Genomic DNA, 17,426 nt, shown 5'->3' on the forward strand with positions numbered 1-17,426 from the left:
ATATCAAGTATCTGGAGAAAAGTATACATTATAATATTTAATAGATGAAATAAATTCCTATTCCTATGTGTTTATTTGACAAGGTATTGCTTAGTACCTTACACTTTGACTGTCATGGCGGTTATCGGTAACCCACCATATTTTTTAGAATGATTAAAATGAGATAAATTTTATGGATTAACAAATTTTCAACAATATAAATGACTTATTATTTCAGAAAAAAGGTGCGCAAATACAATATAATATTTTGCAGAAATTCAATGTTATAGTATAATATACTTCAATCTACTGCGACTTTTAAAGCATAATACATAACATTCACATGGCAGTCAATGCGTTAATGGGTTAAATAAATTCTTTAAGCATGAACAACAAACTAAACATCTTTCCCCATTCAAATATCCCGCTCTGGGGACATTCGTACATTCTCCGGAATGGCGCTGCTATGTTAGTTGACCGTTGATCGGTTGGAAAAGCTAGGCCCGGTCTGGGAAGCTAGCAAAAGTCTGGGCTTTTGGCTATTCAGTTGCTAGTGGCTGGTCACAGGGTTTGTACACGGAATTAGTCTTTAGTGCAGATGTGTATATGTGTGTGTGCGATAAGAACAAAGAATCAGGCAGCACAGGGCATATCTATGTTACACAAAAACGAACCAAAAGTACAGAACCTTATCATATATGTGTCCAACAATTCCTAAGAACAATTCCCAGTACCGATGTACTAAAATACCACCTAGTAAGAAAACTTTTTTTAATTCCTAGGGATCCCTATATAGAATCATATATACATATATAATCACAAGTCCTATATACGATATTTCAAGGATCTCATAAATTTCCTTTTCTTTTTTCTCAGATTGGTCTCCACCTCAGTTCGTCTCTCCCTTCCCATCCTCGTCTCTCCCTACGTTGGTTGGTATTTCGCCTCGTCGTTCCTCGTGGCGTGCGCGTTCCCGAAGACACTGTGGCCGGACCTTCGGCGACACTGCGGTTGTGCGACGCGGACGAGTGTGTCTCGGACAGCTAGGACGCCGGGAGACACAGGTGCAGGTGCGGGTGCATGATACACATTACATAGTTGTCGGGACGCGAGAACGTGGGTTGGAACGAGGTAGGTGCGCGTAAGTTGGCGATACGGTTCCACCAGTATCGTTAGTTGCCGTGGCAGAATGGACGGTAGCACGGGTCCGCCGTCGGACGTGACGGCGATGGGCAGTAGTGAGAACGACGAAAGATCGAAGACCCAACGGGACACCGACGACATCACCGCTTCTTCGTCTGCGTCGTCAGGCACAGCCACCACCTCTTCCACGTATTCTACAACGATGCAGAGCGACCAGTCAACGGAATATTGCGGTCAAGGCTCGATAAGGGCTGGCTCCACTTCTCCACTCCCTACGAACTCCTCATCGTCTTCGTCGTCATCGTTGTCGTCGTCCGCCTCCTCTACGCCGCCGCCGCCACCGCAGTCGGGGTGTGGCTGCGTCGCTGCCACCGTCCTCGAGCCCGACGAAATTACCATCAGCATCACGCCGACTACCGGTGGGCAATTCGACCTTACGGTCGACCGGACGGACACCGTCGAGAACCTCAAGAAGATCATCTCGAAGAGGTTGAAGGTCGCAAAGGAACGTATTTGTTTACTACATCGGGAAAGGTTCGTATATCGAAAGAGTATACGTGCATGTAAGAGTCCTAGAAGTCAAAATGATTTTTGGAGAATTTTGTAATTTTAGTAACAGAGTATGCGATTGATGTTTTGTTTTTTGGTAACTAGGTGGTTGAATGCAATGGAGGTGATCAGTTTGGCTTCTAGAGGTAGTAGCATATGTAAAGTACATACTACTTTGTTAACCAGCCGAAAGTTTACTTTAGTAATTGACCGTAACTCTCCCCACTAGTCCTTACGCCTTTGTAAAGAGAAGCTTCAGCATTATACATTTATCTCTTTCGTTTCTTTTGCACGCATACAACTTTCATTTTTTTGCGTGTTCGGTATTTAACTGTCCTTAAGTAAATTGTTGCAAGAAAGAATCTCTATATCTTGAGATAGGTATCGGGTATCAGTGACTGTGTCTCTGTTCATTTCACGCTGAGGCAGAATTTTTTTTGTTCATGTAAACTCCTCCCTTGATAGCTGACCAGTTACCAAGGCAGTATTGTATGTACACATAATACGTGTTACTATCGTTTTGAATCGTGACCTGTTTGTCATAAATAATAGGTTTAAACGTTATATTAATTATAAATTGGTAGAATATTATATATTCTATTTATTATAATATAAGAAATATTCCGATCACATGCTTTGAAATTACCGATAAATCGATGGAACAGACGATTGATTTCGGGTAATTTTTCTCACGATTTGATTTCGAAGGGAAAATTAGGTGTAGACGACCCCTCATAGGAAAAAGAAAAGAAAAAAGAAAGAAATGGTAGGTGAACGTGTACACACTACTGCACACGATATTGTTGGTTGAAAAGTGCGAGAGGAAGAACGAAAACAGCATTGATGCTCTGAACGAAAAAGAGAGAGTGGGCATAATACTCGTAGGCGTCGTGGGGGCCGCCGCTCGGACTGATCCTCCTCCTTCGTGCAAGCACGCAAGAGAAACATGGTGGAGAGGAAGGTTGGCATACCATAGACTCGAAGTAGGAGGAGGTGGAGGTGGTGTAGTAGGTAGAATATCTCGGGAATCGCGTTCTCGTAAAGTGGAACGGTGACAGCCCTCTGCAGTGAGAGGTAGAAGAAGAAAGAGAAACAGTCGGATGGAAAAGACGACAGGATTGGCTATTCCCGTACGCAACATATCGCTGGAATTTTCTCTCTTTCTGTTTATTCCTCTTCTTGAGTTGCCTCTTCCCTTTTTCTTTCCATTTCTCACATCTCGATTTTATATAGCAATTGTCGTTAAATTTTTTCTTCAGTTGCATCTCTAACTCTAGGAAATCACAAAGGGCCTTGAAAAGTCATATATTGTAAATTCGAATTTAAATTACTGAATAATTGAAAATCTGTATTGAGTTAGTAGCTTACAAGATGTAAGTTTTGGAAATTCCCTGATTTTAATCTTGTTCTCTTCAGGTACATATATATATATATATTTCAATAAATATTATTAAAGTATAGATACTACTTAAATATTTGATTTTGGTATTGCTTTGTATATTCCACATTTATTATGAATAAAGATTTCTAATATATATATATATATATATATATCTAAGGAAGGTGTGAGGAGAACAGCAAGATTAAATATAATTGTAATTGCGTGTAAAACAATTGAGCGTTTCCAACGAAAGTATCGTGTCTTTTTCAAGAGTTGCATCGATGAGAAACAGAATACCCATCGCTATTCGTTCCCTTGTGCCTGCCAGGCCAGTTTCAGGCGCAGGTAGCACACGCCGGTTCTTCGCTACGTAGTTAATGTGTGTGCTCTCTCGCTTCTCCCGTCGGTGTAAATGCGACACGTGCACATTGTTAGCCCGTTTGCCGTGTGCGTCCTATTTGTCTCTTTCTGTTTCATTCTACTGCATCTTCAGTTCATGCGTATCGCATTAAATACAGAATGGACCGACGATTTTAATTTGCCCGTATTAGCGTTATTTTCCCTGTGAAACTGTCAGAATTGGTTAGTGCTTGTGTACTCCTCTTTTCATCAAATTTGCTTTTCATTATTTTACAAATTTTCTTGTGTTTTTGTTCTATATGGTTGTTGAAGATTTATAATCTTTATCACAAATAATATTATTTTTAAGTTTGTGAATAGATTTTCTATCTAAAAGATAATACATATATCTTCTGGTTGCGACTTGGATCATGTAAAAAACAAGGTGTAATGCAACCTTACCTTAACCGTTTTGTGCCACGATTAAGCATGTGTCATCGAGAGTCTCATACCTGTTACTCATCCTCGTTGCACAAACAAGGAGTAAACTTTTCCATCCAATTATTTTTATCATCGACTACTATTCATTTAAGAATTTTTTACCGTTACTATAAAAGAAATGTATAATTAATTGCGATTTTGTAATTAGTAAGAGAAATGATAGTGGACAACGGTATCATTACAAATAGGTTTCATGACCTTAGAGAGTAACCAAGGAGAAAACAATATTTATCACATTAGCGATAAGAATGTTCTTAGTATTCCTTTACTTTATGTATTTATATATGTTCGAATTTAGACGTAGTTTATTCTTAGCGCCATTCACGTAGCACGCTTTTCTCTTTTTCATTCATAGAGGTCCATACTGGAAATATAGCTCATTTGGTTTTTCTAATTATATTTTGTGTACATACATTGCTGATCATTGTGGATGCTGCATTTATTATTTGAACCGCTTATTTGTCAAGGCAGTTAACGCCACTAAACACAAATTAGACAAAATTGATAAATTACACAATATAAATAAGCTGTAGATTTTTATGCATCTACAAGAAATTTGCACAAAATACACATAATATGAAAAAATATATAAGATATCTAAAATATAGTTCTTTGTATAACATTTGGTAGGTAAAACAGTTGTCTATCGAGTCTGGGTTTTTGATCATATTCCCAAAAATATAATGTATAAAAATCCGCAATCTAAAGCACCAATCAAATACTTTGGCATTAAAATCTCAAAAATTTTAAAATAGTGGAGTTATCCACTTTATCCTATGAACGACTTATTTATCATGCGAATTGTAACCGTCTGTGTATGCTTATCCATTCAAACAAACAATTCGATTCTGTTTTTTGTCGACTCATCCGAAACCGATAAAGCTTCTCAGAAGACATATCTATGTCGTAAAACTTCCTCCCAGTCATATGTTCATTGTTTCAAATATGTACGTTCCAGTACTTTGTCAGTTAGAATTCAAATCAAAGAATTGATATCTGGTTTTCGTGAAAGAATAAGTTTAGGTTTTTGGGGCTTCAATAATAGTAATAGTTTTTGAAAAAGAGGGTACATACTTATCCGAGATGATCGTAGAAACATATACAGGTCAAAGACTTGATCCTACCAGGATCTTCAGAAAAACCGTTAAGCCCGTTGGAGTCCGCGCAAGTGGCGCCAGGGTCGCGAATATCCGCCACCCTCATACTTCCTCTTTTAATGCTGATCAATCGATAGATGTCTCTGCTCTAAATCAATTTATGAATAAGAAATCCTTTTTTATTTATTTAAGAATGCATGCTAGATCCTTCTTGCATAATTGAATTAATATTACTATTAGATTGCAGATTTTTATACAAATTCATATCTGAGAATATAATTAACAAAGTATAATCTTAGTAAAAATTGCTTTATTATAGAAAGCAGTATACTTTAGGTGTTTTATATATTTTTTCATATTATGTACATTTTGTGCAATTTTGCATTTTCAAATTTCCTATAAGTACATAAAACTCCTCGGTCTAATTATTATTAACGAAATTTTACAAGTTACAAATTGTAGGTTATTAACGTCAATAAATTTATTTTGCACAGTAGTAACGAATTTGATAACGAAACAGTTTCCCGTTGTTTAGTTTCTCCCTGATTACCTTATTTGATATAAAATTGGGAAATTGTTAACATAAATCCGTAACCTACAATTTGTAACTTGTCGATTCGTCAATATTATTAGTCAAATTATTGTGCAGAAGACTACAGGTATAATTCTTAATACAACTTGTGTAACATATAAGGAATAATCTAATTGCAGTATGAAGATGCACCTTAGGCTTTGATATTTGGATCTTCCAAACTCTAAAGTATATTTAAAAAAATTGAGGTTTGCCTTAAGTCTCTCTAATTGATAGTGGATTCTTTGCGGAGGTAGTACCGAACGAGTTCGTGGAATGTATATGCATTTGCAGAATTGAAGTCAATTATACGAACGCTGACGAAGGAATGTTGGTATTTTCGCAATCATTTCAGTGACTAGTTAATACTTTCGAACGTAAATACATACGTTTCGCCATGTTATAACGATAATAAGGAACGCTGCTTGAAAATACGTCTTCCGAACAATCTATCTCCTTATTAGAAGAAGCATAGCTAATAAATTTCAATCGGGCGTTACCCCGCGTTGTATAATCCCGGTGCCGCTTCTGGACGTAACAATGGCGTAACGTTGACCTGGTCTTTGTTGTCAGTTAAGTCTTAAAAAATTCCCTAAATCTACCTCATTTCCATCTGAGAACACAACTGGAAACAAAAATCCTATAATTCAACTTCAATTCAGTTCATTTAAAAGGTGAAAATGTGGTTAGGAATTAACTGTGGTTAGAGTAGATTACTTAATTTTGAAATTTTTAACTTAATGTAATTTTATTATTGATCTGTTTCTATATAAATCTCTATATAAAATGAAATATCCTAAATTTTAGTAACCTAACATAAGATTATTATAGTCATCTATAATTCAATAATACTAGTTGGAAGGTCTAGGTGTTAATACATACTTAGACACTTGCGCATGTTACAAGGTGTGTTTTAATGAACGAATGAGGCAAATTTCTATATCTTTCTTTTGTACGTTATCTGCAATAGAAATGAGTCATCAATATTCTAATTATAGCTATTCTACAGTATATAATCTAGCTTAACCTATAATGTTTAATATATATATTTTTTGTAAAGATTATAGGTTAAGCTAGATTTTATATATATATACATATATATATGTAGTTAATTATGGAATATAATTATGAAAATTTATATATAATCATGGAAAATTCCAATTCTAATTATACGAAATATAGGAATAATGTGTTATAGGTATAAACATTTTGCGGAAGGAGTTGCACAGTGTTTTTTGCGGTTCGCGACATTGCCAGTCGATATCAATTCCCTGTGCGCTATTTGCGGCTTCATTCGATGTCTGTTGTGGCGATAGAGCAACTTATCGTATTGTCTAATCTCTCGAATCTTGCCGCTGTGTTATCATTTTCTTGTCCCTTTCAGCATGATGATTAACGCTAATGTCACAGAGATTTTTAAAGCATTGACGCCTACAATTTATGTAATTTTGCGTGGTATTGAAGTTTCTACTGATTATCATAATTGATTACACATTCGCTTATTCGTAGATCTTACATAAAAAATAAATAGATGTTTCTATGACAGTAATTACATGTAATTAGCGATATGTTCTTACAAGCAGTTTTCGATGAAATATAACTTTGACCATGGGCAGAGATAAAGTTAGTTATGAGAGGTCACAATAGTAAAAATGACTGCATCATACTGCCTGCGATAAGGGTAACGCCTCAGTGTTGGAATTGCCCGCAATTATCAGGCAGTGTACTGCAAAACAACATATGGAGATTAAGGGGAAAAACGAGGAGTGCCCATTTTTCGTGATTTTCCATCTTATAACACATTTTATTTGTGAGAATTGGGACTGTTAAACTACCAGGATCAAGTCACAATAATTACAATGTTATTTTTAAATTAAAGTGTCTCCATAAGATAATATTAAGGATTTGGTGGACTAGATAAAAACAAAGAACGTCCACTCTGTATTGAACTAAAACACAGATAAAAATAATTAATATTTTATTAATCATTCTTCTTTATAATAACTAAATATAATATATACTATAAGATATAAATGTCAATTTATGAACACTACAGTTAGATTTATTAAATGTTTTTTCTTTTCTAATGAGCTAAAATATTGAATTTTAATTTTCTGAATAAAACTATTTTGTAATATTCATATGTTACCCTTAATGTATAACAATTTTGGAACTGATTTCATTAGCGTAAAGTTTCAATGACAAATTTAACTGGAAATTTGTGTGTTTCAGACAATTGCGTGAGGGAACGCTAGAGGAAAATCGTTTACAAGATGGCAGTCGGCTTACGCTGCTGCCGAGCGTGGAAACCGGCCTATTGGTAAGTCAATTGCATATTTTTAGCGATAAAAACCTAATAGAACTACCTAAATTACTATAGACCAACTTGTTATGTCAATGTAAATTCAATTCCTGCTTTTTATAATGCAGAAAGTAATTATGGTCTCAAAAGATCATAAAACATAGTTTCTATGAAATAAATGGATTATTAATCACTACCATTGTCAATTACGAATGGAAGAGTAAGCTTTAGGGTCTAAGCTGTATGAAATTATTTCTCAACAGAAGTCGAATCTCATGGGATTTCTTTTCTTTTAAATGTTGCTTATTTTTCGCTCTACAAAGAATTCATAGAAGAAGAGTTCCCACGAAAGACAGAAAACATGTGTGGAATTGTGATCCGGATAAACGCCGTTAACTTGGTTCGTGTATCATTGGGTCACTTGGTTTCTCGGCCACCGTATCGTCAGTGCTTTATTTTCCAGTACTATTGCGTCATATTTTTCTTCGTTCATCTTGTATCATCCTTCTATTATCGTGATACCTTAGAGGTATTTCCATTGGTCACAAAGTTTCTGTAATTATTCCTTTTTATAACTGAGCAGTACTTCCAAACCAGAACCTTTATTTTTATCTTATTGTAATTTGATTATTCTATAACGTTAAATCATTTACTCAATCCTATATTTTAAATGATTTCCACATAATTGTCCATGCATCTTACAGTTCCTACCGTCCTGTTTCCAACATCATCCCACATTCGTGAAAAGAAGACGAAGGCTTTTTAGATTTCTTTTGGTCGATGTTCCATGAGAACGAAATCAGAAGAATCAAGCTAACCATCTCCGCTAGGTTATTCGGTTTGAATCAATAAAAACGAAGCTGGCCCGTGCATACACCGAGTGCACGCGCATACACAAAGGATACACGGTCTTTCTCTCTCATTGAAATAGTCTCTCTAGGCCTGTGCTCGAGGCACTGGCAACAGCGCTGGCACACGGGTCCTTATCGCGACCGAGACTCGTTCGCATGGCTGTCAAGGGGACCGCCCGCTCGAGTCTCGGTCACCCGCAGTCAATTTTAAAGTATACTCGTGTGTAGGGTGTGTATATGTGTGTAGCTATGCTTCGCGACCACGATCACTGCTACAGCGACTCTATACACGCCCGACGTTCTTTCGTGGGTGGTTACGAAGAAACGGGGCGAGACATACGCCGGTTTCGCACAACATAGTTGGCCAGCCTAATCGGCTCTCCTCTGGCTCTTCGGATCGACACGCACCTTACATTAGGTTGTTTAGAAAATTGGTAGTCAGAAATAAAGAAAGATCTATCTAGAATTCAATTTTCTCATCTGTAACTTCAACCCGTAAAAACACTTTTATGTGTGTATTATATGTATCGTATAAAACATTTTAAGACATTAATATGTTTTCTTTCTAGTATTTGCTCGAACGTTTTATTATTTGATAGGAATTCATGATAAAAACGCTATGAAATTTTCGACCGATCCAATATTTATTCTTTGTTTATATATAATGACTACAAAAGGTATTTGCACACCATTGTATTAATTATAGTATTTATATGCTAATTCATTAAGTTTAAATGTATTAAATTTCATGTTATTTGTATATTATTTTCATTTGATTACAAAAATTTAATACTGTGATAATAAAATGTGGAACTTGATAAGCAAACGCTTTATTGGAAAATAAGGGTGCTTATAAGTACTTCTTGTAACCATTGTAGTTTTGCTCTTATATATGTAGTATTCTTTGTCTATAGAATACCATATATGGTATTCTTCGTATATATTGGCTCTCTAGGAGTATGGAGGAACATAGCTCTGTATGGTTGCACCTGTAAAAACGTAGTACTACGTTAACTGTTCATTCATGAGCACGTAGCGGTGGTTCTTGACCTTTATTTGAAAAAAACCGGTGCTATGTATTGAGGGTTCTCAACCTCTGAGATTAAAAACGTTGTATTCACCAAATAGAATATATTCGTGTTTTAGTGAAAATTAGTAACTTGGGAGAATATATGTATACATATGTAAACTCCTGAGCTAGAGAATGAAAGCCGATATCGATCATGAAATGTAAGAACGTATGTATAGCCATACTTGTTACAGACTCCTGCATAGTAGTACTGGAATGAGACTTCTTTAGACAGGTTGAAAGTTTGATAGGGGACTCCGGTAATATCTACTTGGCTAGTGGAGAAGTTTTATTGATCGACCGTGGAAATTCTGCAGAACAGAGCAGAGCTTCTCTGATGTTTCCGCGTTATTTCCAGAAGAACATATCCAAAGGGCGTTAAATGATAATTGGACAACGCGCTAGGACCAGGTTAATGTATCGTTTCTGCAGCTGGCTCAATTTAATAATCGCAGACATTCTTAAGCGAAGGTGAAGACAGCTGATTACACTGTCATGTCTTAAACCAAATTGTACCGCTTTGAATAACGAAAACCGTAAGAATGCGATGATGTCATATTTGTTCTTCCTTCGTTTCTTTCAATGAGATAGAAAGAAGAGTCATAAGGTCGCATTGCGACGCGACTTTTTATCTTCCAGTCGCCGATAGTCTAACCGCAATGTGATACTTGGAACGCAGAATGTTATAAAATGAATCTCCTTTGTTAAAGTCTATACCATATTGTAGAGAAATTCTGGATGAGTGTTTTGGAAAGTCGTAACGAGTGAGAGTTCCTATTTTAGTTGCCATCTCCAGATGGTTCAAACATGTACCAAAGGAAAGGCAAATTCTCAAGGTTAGGGGAAAGCAACCATATTCCAGTTGCTTTGTAAGGTTCAAAATATTAGGTTGTTTAAGAAGTTCCTAGTGAAAGTAAAGAAACATTTATGTAGAATTTCTTTGAATAGCTTTCGCAAGCTTTTACAATATTTTATTTCTTGTTTATGTTGCGCTAATAACTTTGTAAAGATTAGGATAAATAATAATGAAGGTGTACTATATTCAGTGACTGATGGATAGAACAAAATGTTTCGGCTACGATTCAAAATTTTTTAGGTATATGACGTTCAACACTATCTTGGTAAAAACAGAAACCTGTTTTATTAACGATCCTCGATATTTCTCCTCAGTTCTCTTTAGTATTCAAATTAGAAGTAGCATTTATATAATCACTATGAACTTTAAGAACAACCCAATATTCAACAATTGGCTACAATGTAGCATTGCTCAGTAATATATCATCTTCTGATAGATTCTACATAAGACGCATTCAGAAGCGGTTAAGATCTATCTACACGCGTAAAGTGCGGACGTTACAACTAGGGACGCTGGTATTAACGTAATTTGTCATTTATGTCGTATTAAGAATTTCTGGCAGTATCTCTGGTTGACACATGGTACGTAAATCATAAATCGTAAGCGTTCCTCGTGCAACGATACCCCTACCATCGGCTGTTGCAACCCAAAGTTCTCTTTTCGAAATGTAAATACTTTTTCCTTATCCTGCGATACGACTCACCACCACCGCAGACATGCCTGAGCAACACAACGCATGGTGGGGTAGAACCAGACTCCGGCGGAGAGACGTCAGACACACGGATATTTACGATTCATGGTGTACGTTCCTGGCTTGATAGCAGGTTGCGCTTCGAGTGTGGCGCCACTGGCTTCGTCGACGGTCGTTGCGGCACTCACAGTGCTCCGTGGCATTGACAGGGGTTCTCTGACCTGTAGTAATTGCAACGAAAATCCATGGGAATCCCTGCGATCCTTTAATAATAATTCGTGAATCTTTTATAGTTGAAACATGAAAGCTATCTATTTTATAAAGTCACTAATAATAATTATGGAAAAAATAAGGAATGGAGATGATTAAATATATAAATTGAATCAATAATAAATTACTATATGATTCGCTAATTGAATCTAATTGGTTAAAAAATTATTGATATAGTATTAATCTGTTTTATTTGATCAGCTTCGAACTAATGGGAACTGGCAAGTTTTGTGGAAGTTTCGGAGAAAGAGAGAAACATTACGTGGTTGAGATGACGCAGGGTCCATTCATCGAAGTTCAGATTTCCCGTAAAACGAATGTAAATCGAATTACCGAATATACGATGACCGTCAGTGAAAGGAAGTCCGTTAGGTGTACCGAGGGATGCCTAGCTGTGCCGTCTAGGGTCTGAGCCTCGGTTCCGCGAGGTTTCCTCTCTTCTGCAGGTCTTCTCGCGTTTCCATCTCTTGTCGTGAGCTCATCGATTCAACCTCATCTTTTGCCTGAATGAATAGGCGATACCAGCGTTATGATATATTAGCATTTCACTTCGTAGGCCACTTTACCAGCGGTCTCTTTTAATTCTGCCACGATTTTTCAATAGTTGGACTCGTGCAAGAGCGTATAGTCGTATATATTCCAAATTATATTATGTAAAAGATTTTTTGGTCTATAAGATCAAAGTTGTTTGATGATGGTTATACATGGTTATGGTTATAGGATGTAGAAAGCAACTGATACAGATATTTGACTGCTAATACCAGAGCCATAAAATTGGTAGAGTGGAATTGGCTAATCTGCAATGAGTTCTTGGTCGTGTACGGCTTCCATCTCGGCTCTCCGACTGTTGCCTTTTATCCTGTAAAAGTATTTAAACGCCGTTTAGCGGTAAACACTTGATCGAATCGTGTCACGCATTTTTATCGGCTGTCTTACATTTCTAGTCAGTTTTTTTCTTTCTGTAAGAAGTATGTATTAGGTCATCCGACAATATTGTGACAATGGAAATAACTGTCCATATATTGCAATTTCGTTCTTAGATTAATGGAATGGGATGAATTAGTAAAAATTGAATTATGCGCTAGATTTTGATTAAGACATATTATATATTTTCAGGCACAACGACCGGAGCAGAGCGTGATGCAAGCGTTGGAGAGTTTGAACGATTCTCAGGTGAACGATTTTCTGTCCGGCAAGGCTCCCCTGAATCTCACAATGCGACTAGGGGATCACATGATGCTGATACAGCTACAACTATCTACAGTGACTCCGGCCTCGCCAACGGCCAATCAGGCGACCAGCAATACCACTGGGTTAACTATCGGTGGAAATAGTTCGAACGGGTCTAATTTACCCACTAGCCACGTATCAACTTCCCTGCAAAGTAGGCGGTCCACTGTATTGGCTGCACGTTCGACCAGCAGCGCCTCTGCTAAGTTACAAAATGGAGCCGCGGCTGCGAGGACATCTTCTTTGATAAGCAGTCTGGCTTCGGCGTTACACGCAGCAGCTAGCTGCAGTACCAGCCTCTCGACAGCCACTACGACAACCAGTCCAGTCTGTTCAAGCCGCACCACAACTGCCTCCTCAGTCTCATCCTCATCCTCCTACTCGCCGAGTTCATCACATTCGTCCTTCTGTGCTAGCCAAACGCCAGCCGCTCGAACTAGCAGCAGCCACGGCTCAGTGTCACCTAATGGGAACTCCAATGCTTGTCAATCTTGCCTTCTATACCACCATCATCACCACCATCATCACAATCACCACCATCACCATCATCACCACCATCATCATCATCACCACTCAAGAAACAAATCCATCAATTCGCCCAACAGTTCTCAACCTTCCTCCTCTTCATCTTCCGTGGACCACCTACAACAATCTACCTCTACTGGACATGGATGCATGGAATCAGTGCCCTACGACATAACCCCGCCAAGAAAGAAACTCTGCACCGCTCACCACCATGGCCAACAATCCGCTAACAGTACAGATTCCACCAGGAGTAATGCTGTGGATGGGGATGCTAGTCCTCAGAGTCCTACCTCTTCGTTGGCTGAGCAGAATTCCAAGGCCGCAACCTTGGACACCAGGGCGCTAGCTGAAGCTTCTCGTAACTTGACGCAGAAACTTAAGCAGCTCTCCTCTGAGGTACTCACCTCGCGGGTCGACCTCGCAGAGGTATACATTGTTACCGATGCCAGTTCCCCCTGTGTACCACTATTTCGTATATACGTTAGCGCTGTGTGTTTGTTAAGATCTTAAGAGATGTGAAAAAATAAACCACCAAACGTCTTTGTGTTTTTTTAAATAATAATAAATATAAAAAATATATTATAAAGCGCATTTTTTAGAGGCTCTCTTAGGTTCTTAAATGTGTTTTCTTCTTGCTTTGTTTATTTTGTGATTAGAAGAATATCAATTTTTCTTTCTATCTTTGTGATTCTATGGTCTTTTTGTAATCGAATGCATACAGTGTAAATTCTAAGTAATGTGAAACACACAGTGACATTAATATTAATATTTTTTATTAAATTATTAATACAGTGAGTAACCACATACAATTTTTGGGACATAGGAAAATGCAAGACGCAGACAAGGTGCAATAATAGAGAGTATGCATCATCATGGAAAGGGTGTATACTCTGGTACATTTAGTGGGACCTTAAATCCAGCTCTTCAAGATAGACACGGGCGTCCTAAAAGAGATATAAGTACCATCATTCACATTCTTAATGATTTGCTATGTGCCACACCAGCTGCTACTGCAGGTCATTATAGGCACCATCACAGGCACTCTAGCAATCGCCAGCAGTCTTCAACTTCTCCGTCCTCAACTGGAACGACAACCACTATAAATGGTGCCCCAACACCCATTGTTGGTTGTCATGATTCGTCAAATCCTGGTTACTCTACTGGTACTCTAGAAATCCAGCTTAACCCTTTGAGTGTTTAATCCATATGTAGTATGAACATATGAAATATGCAGAAGCGCATGAATTTTTGTGTTTCATGCAAAAATATTTTATAGAAATCTTACTATTAAACTGAGGAAAGAGAAATATGTAAATATTGAAATATTGGGTTATCAAATAAGGTTTAAACATTTATTAGCATAAATTATAAATTTTGTTCTGACATCTTGCAATAATACAATTTTGTTCAATAATTTCATTATTAAAATGAAAATTAATAAAATTATTAAATTGTAAATCCATTATTGCATCTGTGTATAATCTTTGTTGTTTCTCAGCAAAAGTGTAACCTCAGAAACTCAATATCAAGAAATACTTACTGATTCGTCTGTCTAAGAGAAATTAAAGCATAAATTCTATATTTAAAAATATTAATTCAAAAATATTAAAAATAATTGTATTATAAAAATTAATATCTTTCTCAATTATATCTAATTATTTTACTAAACACTCAAAGGGTAAACAAATCGACTATAACACAATAAGGAAAAGTAGATCTGTAACTTAATTATTTATAATTATAGAGGAACTGTCAAAGGAGAATGAAGCAACTAAGGGAAAGATGAGACGTCTGCGCTTAGTGATGGAACAACGACGTGCAAAGAGAAAAGCCAGAAGGCAGGCAGGAGCTGCACCATATACTACACAGTGGGCGGCGGTAACACCAGATCCAGATCCAAATCATGATCCAAACACGGCCAGTACCGCCACCGCAAATACAACAGAACCTCAAAACGAACCCGAGCTGCAACCTTGCAGTCCTGAACCGGTCGTAGCTTGAACCTGTCAATCGATCAATACGAAGAGTAGTAATTGTATAATGCAAATTCAGTTTTTAACTAGCGCACTGATTTATTCAAGGATAAGTGGGCAAAACTATCACTTCTCACCGCGTATACGCTTCCTTTCGCCAGGAAGAATTTCCGTTTCAACACACGTACCACATTAGCGAAAGTTTACTCTTTTTGTTTACGCGACAGAGAAAAAAAGATGAAATATCTCGAGTTATTTTAAATGCGTTCAAAACGAAACGACGGATTGGACGGATTGGACGGATTGGAAGTACCGTGATCATCTTCGCGGTATAAATGAAATACTGCAATGAAAACTGAGAGACCGTTGGGGAAAGCTGTATGCTATAGTTGTGCACGTGTGACATTCTACATGCATAATTTTCAGTATTGCCTATAATACACGTACCTCCAGTCCAAATATGCTATCGAAATATTTGAACTTTTAAAAGAATCCTGTCAATGGCGAAACTCAAACGAAAGAAAAAACTTAGCAATATTGTATAATGGAAGGACGTGCAATGTTAGGCACGGTATAGAAATTATTAAATAGAAGTTTCACAGAAAACATGTGTACGTCTCTGCTGGAAAGTTTGATGCTATATTTATTAGTGATGAAAGAGATAAAAAGTAATTAACCCGTATTAAAGAATTGTTTTGGCTATTACTCAGGACTCGATCGTAGCTGACAATAATTGCACTTGACAGTGCGACCAGCACATACAGAGAAAATCGACAAACGAATGGAACTATGGAATTCTCTATGGATAAAGGGGAAGAAAAATAATTCGTTAGAAGAATTTTGTCGATAGAAATCTAGGGGAGTAAAAAGAAGGTCGTCACTTTGATCATTGATTATTAATTCCTGTCGGCATCGGCGTATACTCAAATTTAGTAGACACGAGTAGACAATTTTAAACTCACATACTTTCACGAATCGCAGGGAAGACTGTTACAAAAGCAATGTTACAACTGTTTACTCATAATAACACGAGAACTTTGGAACTTAGTGCAAGAAGAAGGAAGAATTCTTTCTCTTTTTTTTTTTCTCTCGGCAAAAACATATTTACGTCTGACGATGAACTGGTTGAACCGTATCAAAATATACCTTTATGCAAGAAGTGCACTTTATATGATGTCACCCGTGTATTCATAGAAACTTCTCGTTATCGACGAATAGCTAGAAATAGTTCAACATACAATGAAAAAAATGCTCTTTCTCTGATTTATATGTCTCTGTGAAATAGAAAAGTATCTTTGGAAAGTGACATCGATTCCTCGTAGTTAACGTATACATAAAATCTAACGTATAATATGGATCAACTAGTTCATACTTCGATAATTTCATATCAGTTCTGATGAATATAAAAAAACGAGAATAGACTGGATTTTTAACTTGAAAATATCGACTCGTAAGCTTGATTGCTTACACTGTTCAAGTATCGTCATAAATATCATCACTCTCGACAAACAAGAAAGGAAGAAAAGGAAGAAAGAACTCGAAGCACGTGGATAAATGGTCCTATAGTTAGAATTAGATAATCCTATCGCATGGCTCCGGCCAGAATTCATTTAAGTTTCACTAGGTACTAAATAATATAATATTATCTGATAAAGAATAGCGTATTGCGTTTAAGTTACTTAGGAGAAAAAAATATTACTATTATTATATTATTATCATTACTATCGCTACAGTTTTAAAAACTGGCTCAATATTGTAACATATGATTATTGAATTTTATCGAGTACCAAAATAAATAAGATTGCTTGCTAAACTAAGAAAAAAAATGAACGAAGTCCATCTTTAAGTCTTGTTTGAATGTGGCATCATCTGTTGAGTGTTTGTTATTATTGTTATCATTGTTTATTGCCTGTGTAAAGAAAAAAGGAAAGGAATCGCCGATGCTGTTTTGTTCTACATTTATTATATTGATTATTATTAATTTCTAAGTTAAAACGTGTTTTTTGGAAATATATGTTTCGTTTTAGTTTGTAAGACTATATATAAATATGATTTAAGAAAAGCCTTGAAGAAGAAAAATATTAAATTGATTAAAGTTA

The 17,426-nt window shown here is 36.6% G+C and overlaps 1 protein-coding gene and 1 long non-coding RNA gene across 4 annotated transcripts; one reads left to right on the forward strand and one right to left on the reverse strand.

Moving 5' to 3' along the window:
• Positions 1 to 449: 449 nt before the first annotated feature.
• LOC126925742 (midnolin homolog) lies at positions 450 to 17,426 on the forward strand. 3 transcript variants are annotated; one of them, XM_050741663.1, is made up of 7 exons: positions 450 to 735; positions 856 to 1,110; positions 1,180 to 1,656; positions 7,793 to 7,880; positions 12,716 to 13,780; positions 14,178 to 14,517; positions 15,099 to 17,426. In XM_050741663.1, exons 3-7 carry the CDS (start codon positions 1,208 to 1,210, stop codon positions 15,353 to 15,355), a joined length of 2,199 nt encoding a protein of 732 aa, XP_050597620.1. In that variant the 5' UTR covers positions 450 to 735; positions 856 to 1,110; positions 1,180 to 1,207; the 3' UTR covers positions 15,356 to 17,426. The 3 variants fall into 3 exon arrangements, with proteins under 3 accessions (XP_050597620.1, XP_050597618.1, XP_050597619.1); XM_050741661.1 differs by having other exon boundaries at positions 451 to 735; positions 856 to 1,656; XM_050741662.1 differs by having other exon boundaries at positions 454 to 735; positions 856 to 1,656; positions 12,716 to 13,750.
• Positions 7,522 to 8,861, reverse strand: LOC126925828 (uncharacterized). The gene is made up of 2 exons (XR_007714121.1): positions 8,574 to 8,861; positions 7,522 to 8,415 (listed from the first exon to the last, which is right to left on the reverse strand). It is a non-coding gene; the product is annotated as an uncharacterized LOC126925828 (long non-coding RNA).

This window comes from Bombus affinis, chromosome 16 (genome assembly GCF_024516045.1).
Source record: "Bombus affinis isolate iyBomAffi1 chromosome 16, iyBomAffi1.2, whole genome shotgun sequence".
Taxonomy (NCBI): Eukaryota; Metazoa; Arthropoda; class Insecta; order Hymenoptera; family Apidae; genus Bombus; species Bombus affinis.